We start from the raw sequence: 16,513 nt of genomic DNA, 5'->3' as shown, positions 1-16,513 counted from the left end.
ATGACATGACTGTATTTGAATAAATGCAGATTGTTGTACATGAAAAAATAAGACATCCCCTGAAAATACACCCTACAGCGTGTTCTGGAGCAAAAAATTAATGTAAGACTCGGTCTTATTTTCGGGGAAACACGGTAGGTAGGGCAGTTGCTTATCACTCTATAATGAAAATGTTGAGTAGCTTTCTCCCCACCTTCTAATTTGTGCTTGAGTGTTATCACCCTCCTCATCTCTCCTTCTCTGGACCAGCACCGATAAGCACTATAACCAGGTGAAAAGGTAGTCCCAGGGGAAGACAGGAAGAAACCTCTAGATCATTTGGTCCAACTCCTCTCCTCCCCTCACTGGAATCCCAAATCCTCTTTTACATTTACACAAGCGTGATTTCATTCTAAGAAAGGAGTCAGAACTGGGTAGGTGTGGTTTGGCTAATTTCAGTCTGGACCCATGCTAAAATTTGATTCTGGTGCATGGGAAGGTAGCATCTTTGACCTTCAAGCTGTGAGGACCTCTACATGCCTCTCAAATGCTGGCAGTCCTGGGCATAACTGGGCAAGACCAAGGAGAGAGATGGCAGGTCTGAACACTTCACCTAGTACATTACTGGTTGAAGAAAGTTCTTAGAAAGTACAGAGTATATAACTTTGATTGACATATCTATATACATTAGGTCAGGTAAGATGCACTGTATCTAATTTGATAGGAGCAAAAGGTGATATACTTTTTATCTTAATTATGCATTTGATGCATAGTAAGCACACAGTTTGGCAAATTTTGAGCATATCCTATAAGAGTCATCATTTCAAAAGCTGTTTCCTTTTAAGAAAGTGTTGTGGTCAGTGATTGAGGGCACTGAAAAGATTCAAATACATTCTTTGTTGTTAACTGCAGATTTTTGTTGAAAGCTTTTACTTGCATATCACTGGTATTAACTATGAAATGAACTGCAATTTGCACACTTAAATGCTATATACATTTACTGCTAGGATTTAAAAAAAACAGCTTTGCAAGCTATAATTTATAAATGCAGTATAGTGCCAATTACATAAAAATGTAATTTGTATAGAAATTAAAATATCTCAGAAAATATACATTGCTTAATTCTGTAAAAAAAAGTTACTTAAATGTGTTTAGCCAGCTAAGCTATTATTCATAGTAGGAGAACCAAGGCAGTTGCTATCAGCAGAATCATTTTTTTCCTAAGACATTTCAGCATGTCCCCTAGATCTGGGCTGTCAGGAAATTGTTTTAATATATTCCTAGGCTGTCTATTTGCTAAAAAATTATTTATAAATAGCTATATAAACCCTGCAATCTTTTTGAGTCAATAACTAAGGAAAAAAACCCACCAGCCACATATGAAGTTCTCCCACTCTTCCTAATAGGATATGCTTGCTTCCAGCTCAGCTGGATTATTTAATCACCAGTACCATGCAACATCCGAACACAACATGGCCAGCTTGGAACCAACGCTAACTGTACTTGCTTATCAAAAGGCCCCCAGCAGAAAATGAAATTATGCAAAGCTAACCTAAAACCAAATGAAAACAGTGTGTACTCTCAGACTAGGCAAAGCAATGAGTAATGAAGTATGTGCAAAAAGAGGGGGTGCGGCAGCGTGTGTGCCCGATTATGGCAGCAGGTAGAGGGTGGGAGGCCTCACCCTGTCCTGTACCTGGGCCCTGGCTCCATCAATTACCCCTCCTCCCTGTAACTTAGATTGTGGCCTCTCCCATCAGAGAAGAGGAAAATAATCAAGAACTTTCTTTCCACCTTGCTTCCCCGTCAAGCGACCACCGCCTCTCCCTCTCCCTCCTCATCCACACGTGGGGTGAAGGGTCGCCGTGTCCTCCACCTCTGCTTCCAGCCACCCTCTCACCTCCCAGTCCCCTGTGGTCTGCCATCTACTTCTGCTTCCTCCTGGCGATCAGGCCGTGGGTCTTCCGGTCGCGGTGCTCTCAGCCTCGAGTGCAGAGCACTTTGCAACACTCCTCATCCAAGGTCATCTCTTCCCTTTCAGGGCTTTGCTATCACACCAATGACATCTAAATCTGTCTCCGTGGGCCCATTCTCGCTCCAAAACACTAAATCCCCACTTCCAGCTTTCACCTTGCATTAGTTTGCTAGAGTGGCCATAACAAAGTCCCAGAAACTGGGGGCTTGAACAACAGAAATGTACAGTCTCACAGCTATCGCAGGCCAGAGGTCCGACCGAGACCAAGGTATCAGCAGGGATGGCTCCTCCTGGCGCCTTGAGGGAGAATGTTCCAGGCCCCCCTTCTGGATTCCAGTGGCCTTGGGTGCTCCTGGGCTTGCAGGTGCTCCAATGCTCTCTGCTGGTCTCCCTGGGTCTTCACCTCACCCTCCCTCTGCGCCTAAGTCCAAATCCCCCTTTGTATAGGGACACCAGTCATATTGGAGTGGTGCCCACACTAATGACCTCATCTCAACTTGATTATCTCTGTAACGACCCTAACTCCAAATAAGGTCACATTCTGAGGTACTGAGGGTCCAACATATTTTTAGGGGGGGCGGGGGCACAAGTCAGTCCATGACATACTCAAAATCAGTATGTCCCAAACCAACCCACTGCCTTGCCCTAAAGCCTCCACTTGTGCCACGTTTCTTCAAGTCTCCTAAGCTTATCTTAGCCTTTCTCTCTCCTAACCATTAATTGGCTACCAGTCCCATAAAGCCTTCCTCCACAGCATGTCTGAAACCTCTCCCTCCTTTCACCCCACGACGACCTCACAAGCTTAGGCGGGACCATCCTACACCAGGGCCATGGTGACTATCTGCTAATGGGCTTTCTAGCTCCATCTCTCTCATCTCTCTTTATTCCAATTTATCTTATAAATTGTGCCACATTGATCCTTTAACAGACAGCTCTTCCCTCCCTAGAGAGGTGAAAAACGGGAAAGAAAAAAGAAAAATAATAACTTCAAAAGCCCTTCTTACTTTACGAATTAAGTATAAATCCTGGCTCCCGGAGGCCTGCAGGCTCCCAGCCCTTCCAGGATCACCATGGCCCACACCCTTTCCCAGATACGCCCCATGCGTTTCCTGGCTGTGACAGTCAGGGTCCTGCCTTCCCAAAGGGTTTTACTGAAAGGCATTTAATAAAGACACCAAGGACAGGCAGGCAGGGTGACGTGGTCCAACAGAGAGAGACAGACACTTGGTGACCAGCAACAGTTACAAGCTGTTACCAGGGGTCTCTCTGAGGTGACACGGGAGCAACTGTGTCCCCAGCCCCCAACAAGAACAGCCCTGGACACAGCTGGGCAGAGATGAGTGAGAAGGCACCAGGGTGGGACACGGAGACCACCACCACTCTGCCCCTGTTCACCTTCCCTTTTCTCCTGAGGTCCCGTCTGCCCACCGTCCTCAGCCCAGGTCATCAAAACACTGCCCATCTTCACACATGCTTTTCACTACATCAGACGACTTCTTTTTTGCCTTTATGAAAATAAACTTGTAGCTGGTGGTGCAAAAATATATACTGGAGGTTTTGAAGAGTTGGAAGTCAGTCTGAATAAAATCTAAACGCAGGCTCCACTGATTTTGTTGCACTCACGGTTAGTTATCTTAACCTGAAGAAAGCCCTGAAATTCTTCATGAGGAGCCAGTTTTCTTCAGCTTTACAGGAACTTTTAAATCACATCATGTGTAAAATGTCAGGAGATATTAAAATTACAACCTCAGATCTAATAGATTCAGAAGTAAACCATACCTTAGCTTCAAAAGAAAAATAAACTCTACCCATCTTTAAAAGGCAGATTAGTGATAGTAAAGATATTTTTAAAGGTTAAAACATGACTCTTAAACAAATGTAAAATGGACACAAGTCTAAGATTGCATTGAATTCATAGCTAATGAAAGAACCAGTATGACGTTACAGCAGATTCAAAGGCAAGTGCAGAGAACATAAGAACATCTAAGCCCATGAGGCAAACTGAAATCCTTTTGCCTGCTCCATATCCACAAACGTGTTCCGCCAGGTACAACCTGCATTTTGTGTGATCAAGAATCATTACCATCAGTTTTCCACAATTTGCAGGTAGAACAACTCAAAGACAAATGGAAGGCTGAGATAACCCAAATGAGTGGGTGAGGCAGACAGGGCACCCACAATTCTCTTTTTATTGGCCAAATTTACAGTTTTTCACAACTTTTCCTGACTACTGAAAGGAAAGAAGGATGGACGGAAGGAGGGAAGAAAAGAAAAGAGGCTTTGGCATCAGAAGGCCCTTGGGCTCACCAGCATCACTCACTCACTAAGTGCCCCTGAGCGAGTCACTTCATGTCTCTGCCACTCAGCTTCCTGACCTGTGTAAAAGCAACTAACTGCCTTACGGACTACATGTATTGTCCCAGGAATCAAATGAACTGTGGTATTGTGTCCTCAATATAAAATGATGGAGTTAGACCTGAAGTTCCTTGTCCGTCTGAAAATTCTGTGGCTGGAAATGTTGCCTCCTCCACGAAGCCTTGGACAATCATAACGATCAGACCTGGATCCCTCCGTCCTCAACATGCCCTCCCATAAGTTATCCGCCTCCCATGTCCTCTCTGCACTAGAACAGTTGCTGCCTCCTTATTCCCCATCCCACCCATAGGAGATGTATTAAACTCCTTGAAGGCAGGAACAAGCTCAGATATAGTTGAGTCCCAGCACCCAGCATGTGCCTGGCACATAGTAGGTAGTCAACAAACGTTTCAATACGAACTAAAAGAAAAGATGGATCAAAATCACAGTGAGATACCACCTTCCACCTGTTAGAATGTGTAATATCAAAAAGACAAGAAGTAACAAGTGTTGGCGAGAATGTGGAGAAAAGGGAACACTTGTGCACTGTTGGTAGGGTTGCAAATTGGTGCAGCCATATGGAAAACAGTATGGAGTTTCCTCAAAAAATTAAAAATGGAACTACCAGAAAACCCAGCAATTCTATTTCTGGGAATTTATCTGAATGAAACAAAAATACTAATTCGGAAAGATTTGCACCCCTATCCTCACTGCAGCATTATTTACAATAGCTAAGACATGGAAACAACCTAAGAGTCCATTGGTGAATGAATGCCTAATGAAAATGTGATATATAAAATGGAATATTATTCAGCCATAAAAAATAATGAAATCTTGCCATTTGCAACAACATGGATAAATCCTGAGGACATTATGCTAAGAGAAGTAAGTCACAGAGACAAATACAGCATGACCTCACTTATATGCGGACTCTAAAAACAAAACTGAGCTCATGGATACAGAGAACAGATTGATAGTTGCCAGGACAGAGGGTAGCAGGTGGGAAAAATGGGGGAAGGTGGTCAAAAAGTACAAAAGTTCCAGTTACAAAATAAGTAAGTTATGGGGATGTCACGAACAGCACGATGACTATAGTTAATACTCTATTGTATATTTGAAAGTTGCTAAGAGAATAAATCTTAAAAGTTCTCATTACAAAAAAAATATATTTTGTAACAATGTGTGGTGACGAATGTTAACTAGACTTATTGTGGTGATCACAGTTGCAATACGTACAAATATCAAATCATTATAGTGTACACCTGAAACTAATAATATTACATGTCAATTATACATTTTACATATATATGTATTTATGTGTATATATGTATATATACATACATACATATATATACATATATACATATATACATATATCGATATCGATATCGATATAGATATAGATATATAACCAGTCATATGAGGGAAGAAAGAGAAGACAGAGCCTTGGGGCAGGAAGGGGTGAGACCACAATTCTCGCTTCTGCTTTACCAGTGTATGTGTCCTCTTTTGTGTAAGTAGGACTTAAGTTGGGCCGATTTTGCAGGCTTTTCTGAGTGATGCTATTACACTCAATAATGACACCCTGTCTTCAGGAGATGATGCCCCTCTTTACTGTCACAAAGAGGAACAGCCGCAGAACTGGAGGCTTTAGGCTTCTTTGACAGCCATCAATCAGAAAGAACTCATCTCAGCCTTTCACTTGTCTGTGATTCAAGAAGAAATGTTCTTCTGACGTTTCAGTGCACCTACAAGCATAAGCTGTAAGTGGATCATAATTCCCAACCGTGGGCACTGTCCTTGAAGAAATATCATGCCTGATGCATCCAGGACCAAAGGGGACAGAGGGGACATTGTAAGAGAATAAGGAGAGAAGGAAAAGGACATCGAGGATTAAACCCAGCAAGAGTGAGTGTGCGTGTGTTTCTGTTTAACTTTTCAAGTCCCCCCATCATCTTTCTCCATTGTTCTTCTCTGACAGGATTGAAAAATTGCGTCCTGCCCTATAGATTCATAACCGTGTATGTCCCTGACATACAGTCCTTTAAAATACCGGCTGTTTTTTAAGAAGGCATTTCACCCCTTAGCCTATTCCACCAAATTTCCACTGTCCCAAAAATAAAATGAATCAAAATCTTCCAGAACTCTACAAGTGCAATTTGGGGGCATGTTCAGATATCTACGTGGCATTTTATGGAAGTTTTAATTCCTGCCTTACATGTTGTCCTGCATTTTCAATGCTGTCTGTCACGTTACTTTCACATCTTATACAAAATCTCATCTACTTTTACCACCATTTACTCCCCCTCACAGAGGTAGCACCCTTGAGCCCCATTATGACCATGTTCCTCACCGCCTCATCTCGCGTCCCCTCTGATTTTACATGGGGCGCAGTCCTCACAGGACCACGAGCTTGCCCTGCTCCAGCACCCTAGCTCTGCGGACTGGTTTCCACCTCCAAGGCATGTCCTAGTGCCTGGTGTGACACGGTGAACAAATAGGCACCCAATGTGTGCATCAGGAATTAAGACAACTAGGAAACTTTGCAGACAATTGCTCTGTTTGTGCTCAGCATCGAAAATACCGTGTTATATAGCAGTTCAATTCAATTCCATAAACATTTCACAAGGGCTTGTCATGTGGCAGATACCCTGTGAGACATTAACTGGTAGCTTAAGAAATTCACACTGGACGTTATCAAGGACGTCCCCGCAAAGAGAAGCATGGGACCGAGTTTCCCTCTGGCTTTAAAATACGCGGATCTCCAGCAGAAAGGGAACCATATGGTCTTTAAGAGGGTGGGTTCCAGACCCGCACTAGTTCCACCGCCTGCATCTGCAAACACGGGGCCAGAGACTGGACTTCCTGGTGCCCAACTCTGGGGGATTCCGGGAGGATTTCATGAGAAAATACATGTCAAAGGCTTAGAGCAGACATACTGGACAGCACCATAATGCACCTACAAGAATGAAGTCACCGACAGCACGTAGCTAACTACCTGAAACAGCTCTGGCCTGCTGACCCACTGGAGAGGTTACCCCGCAGGGCTGCCACCATCTTCAGATACAGCGAGGACTTCTGTCAGCCTCTGAAGCTGTGCCTCAGACAACGCAAAAGACTGTGGGAGCTATTTTCCCAGTTTAGGTTTGTCTTTGGCCCTGTCACCATCAAAATGGCCTCTCTCGTAGCCACTCACCCATGAGCCTGTCGTATACTCCTTTCAAAAACAAAAACCCCAATGTACTGGAATCAGTAACAGAGACCAACATGTCAGTGCTACCCACGAACTGTTTTAATAGAATTTTACTTCAGGGTCAAAATTTAGTGAAAAGAAATACGGAGTACGAGCGTTCTCGTGTGTGTGTGTGTGTGTGTGTGTGTGTGTGTGTGTGTGTCTCCAAAATTTCCTCATGACAATTTCTTTGAATATGAAGTAAATATGAACTCCAGGAAAATCTAAAAGAAGTTAAATCATAATTCCTTTTACTCTGATAACCAGAAACTCATTGTGGAAAATAAGTGAGTACAACTTTCAATGGCTATAAACTCAATGTGACATTTAGTACTTATTTTAACAATGTCCCAATTTACTCAACACTAAGGATTTGATTTTTCCTGTAATTTATCCTTTTTATTTTCTGGTTTTTTTCCTCTCAGAATATATCTTTTTAATATCTTTGGTTATGTATTAAATGTGAGTGAAATTCATGGATTCACGTGAACATTATGAGTCAGATTCTAAATTTAGAGGGAAATAAAACAATTGAAAATTTCATGGGAAGCAGAACAAATGTACAGAAAGTTTTGTTGATCACAAACTTTTCTAAGTCAAAAAAAAAGTATTACCATAGTAGAACATCAAGTTGTTCTTCCTGCCATGGTGATGGGCATATGTGACCTGTGTCCCTTGCTCAACAATCACGTGAGTGTCCCCTGCACACTAAGAACTGTGTGTCCCTGAGAACAAGTATGTGCTCACAGCACCCAACAGGTACCTCCTGCCTCAACCCTTCTCAGACCCAACAAGGCCCCATCAGCCTCTGAGGTCCTACAGCACTTTCTACTGTTCCACTCACTTTGCCCTACACCTTCTTTGGCTCCCAGCTAGATTTAAGGTTTTCTGCAGGTAAAGTGGCAAATATTGATCATCAATTAGTGACAGTAGGTACCCCGGTACTGTCACCCAGTGGAAGTCTCACAGGGCACAGGAGTTGGTGGCTCCGCTCTCTGGCCCTCACTCTGGAGAGAGAGCTCTGCTTATAAGGGAGCACCGAGGCAGTTACGTCTCCTTGGAACTTTCCACATTAGTAAACGGATTTCTGTTTCATCCCAGAAACATCACTACAGAACTTTCACTGGGCCACAGGAACCAGGAAATACACCTTCCCTCTGGGCTTTATGGCCAACTGGAATGTTTTCAGAAGCCCCAACACATGTTCACCAGCCTAAGTAATGACAGGAAGCCAGAGAAGCCCTTCAACACTAAGACAGTAGAGGGTGTCAGCCAACACTAGCCCTGGGAATTCAGTTACTGATTCTGGCCCACCAGGATAAGAATTTCCAGGGACCCGAAGACCATTCAAAGGAGACATTTCCTGGCCAAAGACAAGGTTTTATTACATTCATGCTTCTAAACAGTCTGAGTCTGGCTGACCTCAGGGCTCTTAACATGTGAAGCAAGCTCAGAGAGAACTAACTCCTTTTACCTTTCCCGAAAGAATTTTTACAGGACCCGAAGCCACACACCACTCAGTGGCAGAGTCCCCATCCCAACGTTCCTCCCATAATTAATAAATATGAAAATAAGTGGATAAAACTGCTCCACTGGATGCCCCTGTGATGCCAGGAAGTCACCTCACCTTCTAATCGCTTCTCATTGGAAATACAAATTCTGACTGGAACCCAGCCTTCACTTTCCTTCTATCCTTAGTTCACTTGTCTCAGTAACTATAGCCAACCTTCTTCTCTCAAGTTCCCCTCACAAGCCTGACAGGATGTCCTCCCTGTGGCCCAGGAGCCACTGCAGCCCTCCCACAGCCACTGCCACAGCTTGGCCCGTCTCCTCCACATGCCACCTCCGTCCTCCTCTCAGGAGGTGCCTGCAACCTCCTCTTCTGCCTCTAGAAGGGACCTGACTTCCACTCTCCCGCCCCTGCTATCTTTGCCTACTTCCCTCATAACAGATTCCTTCTTTCCCCTAAATGGGGGAGGAGGGAGAACTCTTTTCTCTCGTCCCTCCTCCATTTGCCATAAGCTTCCTCTCCAATCTGGGCTTGTACTTAAAATTGTGCTAAGCATCATGGGAAACTAACGCCCCCAGCATGGTCATAGCCTCCCACAGAGCATGAAAAACCAAAAATAGGACTGCAAATAAGTGATCAAATGTGAAGCTCAAGAGATGGTCAGAGAAAGTGAAAATGAGAACAGGCTGGAGTGATGCAGGAAACCTCCATGCAGGATGATGGGAACTTAAGTCAGGTATGAAAAATCAGACTATGGATGGTCAGGAACCACATGGCAAAGTTAGAGTGATGGGCCAGAAGCTGGAGCTGAGGCATGCTGGTGTGAACACAGGATTTTAGGAAGGTTAAAAAGGCAAGAGAATCCAAGGGGCTACAATGGGCAGGAAGAAGGGGATAAAGAAAGTTAGGACAAATACTGGCTATGAAAGAAATCAACACCTGAGCTAGACTGCCAAGGAAAACATGACAGGAGATGATTACATGTTAGATCTAGCGGAGAAATAGAGAACGGAACTAATGCACTGAGCACCTACCATGGGCCAGGCACTGTAACAGGTTTTTCACGTAAGTTCTGTCACGCGATCTCCAAAAATCCCTCTGAGATGGCTAATATTATCTTTATGTTAAGGGAAATTTTCAATTTGCCTTGAGTCTGTAAGGCTAGGTGCTAGTGGACTCAGACCTCAGACCCAGGTCTTCTGAAGGTCACTGGTGTTTCTAAGCCAGAAACTGGAATGGCAGTGCCACTGGCCAACGCAGAGCCTCTGGGAAGAAGAGCCACTTAGGGGGCCATGTGAGCTCAGGATGGTGTGTCCAAAGGTCAGAGAGGAGTCAAAACAGAGGTCATGGGAAGTCAACAATAAGGGGCCAAGGGCTGTCAGATCTTCTACGTAGAAGGAATGGCTTTGGTAAGTTCCTGTTGTTTCTCTCACTCTCAGAGCTGACGTCATTGTTAAGTCTTTTTCAAACTCTCATACTCCAAGGATCCCAGACTTTGTGACACAGATAAGCTCACAAAGGCAGGAGAGGCAGAATAGGAAATAGGACAGAATGTTTGGGGATAACCACAGACGGAGTAGACGGAGAAAAAGAACCCTGAAAAAGCATGATCAGAAATGTGCAAAAATAACTCAGACTACGCCGTGTCTCCAAAGCCAAAGAGAGCAGCTTCAAAGAGGAGGGCAAGGTCAGCAGAGTAGGAGGGATCTAAAGAAACGGGGTGGAGAGGAGCAGTTAGATTGAGAGGAGGAGGTTCCTGGTGAAACCCACTATGGTAGTTTTAACAGGAGAGAGAAGCTGGATAATGATGACAGGCGAGGTGGAGGTGAGCAGTGGGCGGAGACAACAGCTGGAGGAGGTGAGCAGCGGAATGAAGTACCAGGGCCAAACAAGGAAAATTTAAGATGGGACAAGTCAGCATGCTCCAAGGTCCACCAGAAGGAACACGTAAAGAGCGGCAGAGAAAGCATGGAACCCAGCACAATTCCCACCCCGGACCAGAGAGCAGGCACTGAGGGAGGAAAGGACGAAAGAAGCCTCCTCGTCAGTGGCTGAAGGACAAGAGGGCACATCTGGACAGTGAGTGTGAAGGTAAGGGAAAATGAGACAGGTGGGTTCAAATCGACTCTATAAGGGAGACGGGTGTGCTATAAAGTACACTTCTGACAAATCTTCAAAGACTTTCACACACTTTGCATTACTCTATGCCACTGTTATGGTCTGAATGTTTGCACCCTCCAAAAGTCTTATGTTGAAATCCTAACTCCCAATGAGATGGTACTAGGAGGAGGAACATTTAGAGGTAATTCAGTCATGAGGGTGGGACCCTCACGAATGGCATTAGTGCCCTTATAAGAAGAAACACAAGAGAGATTTCTCTCAGCTTTATGAGGATATGACAAGAAGACAGATATCTGCAAACCAGGAAGCAAGCCCTCATCACACCTGGGCACCTCGATCCTGGACTCCCCGGCCTCCAGAACTGTGAGAAATGTATGCTGTTGAGCCACCCAGTCTGTGGTATTCTGTTACAGCAGCCTGAACTCAGACAGCCACTAACTTGGAGGGTGACACTGGGCCAAATCATCTCAGCTCTCTAAGCCTTTATTTCCTTATCTGCAAAATGACGGGAGAGGGGCATCAGGGGTAGACTGGGGGATGTTTTCTAATAGTCTTTTCCTTCCCTGATATCCTTGAGTTTATACATGTGCTTTTTCCTTCTAATTGTTCCATGCCAGCCTCTAAATCTTTTCTTTGCAATTATAATTGCAGATCCCATCTCTCTTTATTTTGGGTGTTTCCTAAACACTACGCCATGCATACAGAAGGTGTTCGACAAATGTGTTTCTGAATTAATAAAATCCCCGAGATGTCAGAGTCCCAGCAGACAAACGTGTACTTCATCCTCTTGCCCCCTTTCCCAAAGTCTATCTACAGAAGCTCCATCGCCCGGCAATTGTAATACTTTCTCGGGTAATACAGCCTTCATAAAAACGCTTATCTAAAGCCAAAGCACAAATAAGACTGAATGCTAAGTAAATTAGCACACTAAGTGTTTTAGATCCTGCGCTGCCTGCCAATGTGCACACATCAATTTCCAAGTAAAAAGAGATAGGTCTGATGACATAACATCGGTGAGTTTTCCATCAGTTCCTGGATAAAACACCACAGTGCATATCTGTCTAAAGCTCCTCGTGCCTCCATGATCAAAGGAGCCAAAGGGGCGAATTCCCACTGCTCACCAAGTCTTTCATTTGTCCCCTGTGACATTCCTACAGCTGAAAAGACTGTACATCCTGTTTGCTGTAAATTTAAAACATGCTTGAGCAACTGATAAAGCAGACTCTCTCTCCTGGAAACAACATAGTCTGTGATCCGAGTTTCAGTCTTGGTTCTGCACCACTGAACACTGACACTGTACAATTAGCCTTCCTAGGCCTTGACGAGCTCGGCTAAACGTTCCGGCCCAATCTATTCAGTGTTGTGTGTTGGCAGTGGTACTTTATCAGTGTTCCTATTAATTGCTGAATACTAAAATGCTTCTTATCATTATCGAGCAAGATGTATAAGCACTTAGAAGAAATCTGCTGTGAAATAGCTAATCCTGCAAAGGAAGTCCAGGAGAAAGCTCCAAGCACTCCCATGGGAAAGACTTTTGCAGCCAGGACTGTTTTAAGTCTCAATCTATGCATAAAGACCAAACTCCATGACACAGTATACCCCAGGAGTAACTCCATTGCACTTCCGCAAATGAAAAAAAGGCAACCCTTGGCCAAGGTCATCTTACATCATGATTTTCTTAAAGTCAAGGAATCCCTTCTATATAAATCAGTAAGACTGCTTGAAAAAAAGAAGAGTATAACTAAAGAGATCCAGGTTTTACATACTGCATTATAGTCCATTGCTACACTGGTAAGCTAATCCAAATTTTAAAATAAAATAAACCACATGTTCCAAATCACGGATATGTTTGGATATGGCAGCACAGAAATCCATTACAGGCTGAGGGCATATTTTATGATAGGATTCTTCTAAGTGTCCCAGCACATCCAGAGTTTACACATACGTGTTCTCAATTTCTCTCAAAGATAAACACATCAGAGTGGGCACGCTTCCAGCTGGTGGGGAAGCCGTGGGGAAGCCACTGAATCAAAGATGAGTGTTCTTCTGCATAACCATTTGAAAGAAATAGCCGCTTCAGGACTGCATAATGGAAACGAGACGGGAGAGGGCTTGCCATAGGCTCAACAGTGACAAAACCCCTTCACAAGTGAAGAATTAATTCACAGCAGTGGACACAATCATGGGTACAGTCCATTCAAGATTTTGCCTTTGCTTTCCTTGATAGTGATTGTGGACCTCTTCTAGAAGAAGAAGGGAAAAAGCCTTCTGTAGACAGACGGATGCCAAAGACGCCTCAATGAGCTGTAGTGCTCGGATAAAAATCCAAAGTAATACTTAAGGGGCTCTAATCAGAATATATGAAATGTCTGCTCAACTTCACAATTACCGTCTCTTAATGACTGTTTGATTTTTTTAAGCCCAATAGCTTCATCTAGAATCTATAACTATTTTATCTAATGTAGAGATTGTTAATACTCCCTGGACTATCTGCTTTAAAAAAAAAAAAAAGGAGAAATAACTTATATGGACAAGACTGCACACAATAGAAAAGTAAATGCCCCATAAAAAAAGAGAGAATTTACTATGAGAACTACATTGTCTCTGTTACTAACTCCATTAACATTTCTGAACTAGTAACATGCTCAGGTTAAGAGAATAAAATGGAAGGGAGCGAGGGCAGGACAGAGGCGTTGGTAAAGGATTTGAGAATTTCCATATTAAAAGTATAGAATGCAGAGGAAAAGGCATGTTTTCCTTTTAGATGTTAATGCTACACCAGAAAAAAAATTCCCCTGCTACCCTGTGGTACCACCTTCAAGGTCATTTATCATCAGTACAACCACCTACAGATGCTTTATTAAAAGAACAATCTCAGCCTAGGACTGCCAGATCTGGACCCAGCACCCACTTATCAGAGGTGTCGCTGAGGCTGACAAGCAGCTGTCTGGGGGCACAGACCTGACATTACTTTATATGTGCAGAACGCCACCAGCAAGCATCCGACCTCAGCGCCCATTAAGTATTCTGATAACACCACCTCCCTGAGCTCAGCTTAATATTTAAGCCTGCAGGAAGCCCTTGAGTGCATGAAGCCTTCCAAAATATTCTAGCTCGTTTTAAGCCTACGGAGTTTGAAAAAAAAAAATGAGTTTAAAAATTACACAGCAACTAAATATTTTGCTACCTGAACAAAAAGATCCTGTAGTTTTGAGAAACACCTTTTCATGTGGTTTTTAATATTTAAAAAAAAAATCTTATGAGGCGTTATCCGTTAAATAAAATAAAACAAATTGTATTACTACTAGGCTTAAAATACTTCTCATGAGCAAGGTTTCAGCGAGCAGGCTCTGGCCAGCTGCGTCTTGGGCCAGGACTCCCTCCAACAACAGCATATGGAATGGTGCATACCTAACGGGCAGCCATTAGGTCAAATCGTTAGCATTCTGATGCTTAGCCTTTCCAAAGGCTCCCCCGCCCTTAATGCAAAAATGAGTGCCCCCCCCACCAAAAAAAAAACACACACACACAGAAAAGGAAAAATGGTCACTTACAATGTTCTTGGACAAATATACTGTTTTCAGTTGCTAAGCACCCAAATCCGTGAAGACTACTTTCACACCTAAAAGTTACTGTCTGGTTTATGTTTCAAAATTTAAATATCTCTATGACTTTCTGTGACTGTGGAGGTGATTGCAACTGGGAAGTGACATCGTTTTCCCTGTTGAGGAAAGAAGTGGCTGCAGTCCTGGGCGGGGGTTGGGGGGCCCCTGCCGGGGAATATCCTTCAGAGAAGAGGGTGGAGTGGAGGGAAAGGCTGCCGCAAACGCTAACTAGGTTATTCTCACCACCACGGGAGAGGCTCGTGGGCCCCGCGCTGAGGAGAGCAGTACCTCCGCCTGGGAAGTACGTATCTGCAGCGGTGATACCAAGCAGCGAGGGAGGGGCAGTGCCAAGAGGCACTTCAGGAGGGGAAAAAAATGGTCTTAGTGAGGAGCCGACCTTTCCCTGCTGCCACCCGTGTGGAAATTCCGGGCAGCCACCTGCCTTTCGCACACACCCGCGCACACACTCACGCACACGTACACACACTCTGCTGCGCTTGCTCGGCATCAAGAAGCAGCATTTAGGGAACCACACAGCCGTGATGCCCCCACCTCGGCAGGCACACTCGCTTCCCGACCCTTCCACGTTCCACAAGCAGTCACAGCATCACGGCCCAGCCCGGGACCACGCTGACCATGTTGGCGACCCTGTCCCCTTGCAGCCCCTGGACTGGGGGGGTGGCGGGGAGAGACCTAGGGCAGCGTCCTGCAACCCCTCCCAGCGGCCAAGGTGCGCGCTGCGCCAAGCGGGCGAATCCCGGGTGCATGAAGGCGCCGGGCCAGCCCGACAGCCCAAGACCCCATCCCCACGCCCGCCCCGCCGGCCCGGCCCCAGGCTGCCTTGAAGGTGCCAGCCCGGACCAGCCTCCTGCTCTCCGGGCGCTGCTGATCCGAGGCGCCGTCCTCAGTGCCCGACCGAGCCCGTGCGCCCCCGCCCGCCGCGCTCAGTGCCCAGCTGTCCACACGCACGCGGATACGCAACCTGCCTCCCTTGCCCAGCACGGACACCTGAACAGTCCGGGATGCCTCTCCTCCGCGTCCCCTGGCACCCCCGCCCGCGCCCCCACCTGCTGTCACCCTCCCAGACCCCGCTGGGGCTGCCCAGCGCCCTTTCCCGGGGAATACGCGGGGTGCGCTTACAGTCCTCAGGAACTGGATCTCGTCCTCGCCCTCGCCCCCATCGGCCATGGCTCCAGCCTGCTGGCCCGGCCGCTCCCGAGCTCACGGAGCCCGGTGCCCCTCGCGCTGCCCCCGCTACTGCTCCTGCTGCCGCTGCGGCCGTTACTGTCCTGAGCCGGGTGGAGGGGCCCCGCGCCGGTGCCGAGCGTGAGCCGCCGTGCTGCACCGTGGAGGCGGAGGCGGCGGGCGGGGCCTCCCTGCAACACGCTGCGCGGAAGGGGACACGGGGACCCGCACCCGGCGCGCCCGCAGCGGAGACTGCTTGACGGGCTCCCCCGCCAGGGACTGCGTGGGGCTGGCTGCTGGGTTGGCGCGCGGGGGCGGAGCGGGGGCGGCGGAGGACCGGCCCCTCAGCGGCAGGTGATACGTAGCCGCTCCCCGCAGCCCAAGCCCAGGCCAGCGCCACGTACTGGCTGCGCCGGGTATCGGGCCGGGGCGCACCGCTCGGTTCCACCTGCGTGCGCCTCTGGAGCCCGACCCGTTCACCTGCCCCTTGGCCCACAAACCCAGGGATCGGAGTCAGTCCCTCCTCCCAAAGGGGCTTCGGCAGGAACTTG

General features: G+C 46.2%; 1 protein-coding gene across 1 annotated transcript in view; it reads right to left on the bottom strand.

Moving 5' to 3' along the window:
- Positions 1 to 16,107, bottom strand: part of RYR2 (ryanodine receptor 2) — a 568,842-nt gene extending 552,735 nt beyond the window's left edge. Inside the window, exon 1 of the mRNA XM_088799091.1 lies at positions 15,918 to 16,107. Coding sequence (XP_088655217.1) covers positions 15,918 to 15,965 — 48 coding nt within the window. The 5' untranslated portion in view covers positions 15,966 to 16,107. The remainder of the gene's footprint in view (positions 1 to 15,917) is intronic.
- Between the last annotated feature and the right edge of the window lie 406 nt (positions 16,108 to 16,513).

The sequence above is a fragment of the Rhinolophus sinicus genome, chromosome 6 (genome assembly GCF_057876585.1).
Source record: "Rhinolophus sinicus isolate RSI-liver-muscle chromosome 6, RSI-T2T, whole genome shotgun sequence".
Lineage (NCBI taxonomy): Eukaryota > Metazoa > Chordata > Mammalia > Chiroptera > Rhinolophidae > Rhinolophus > Rhinolophus sinicus.
Note: the sequence above shows the minus strand (reverse complement) of the source record. Positions and strands in the feature narration are given on the sequence as shown.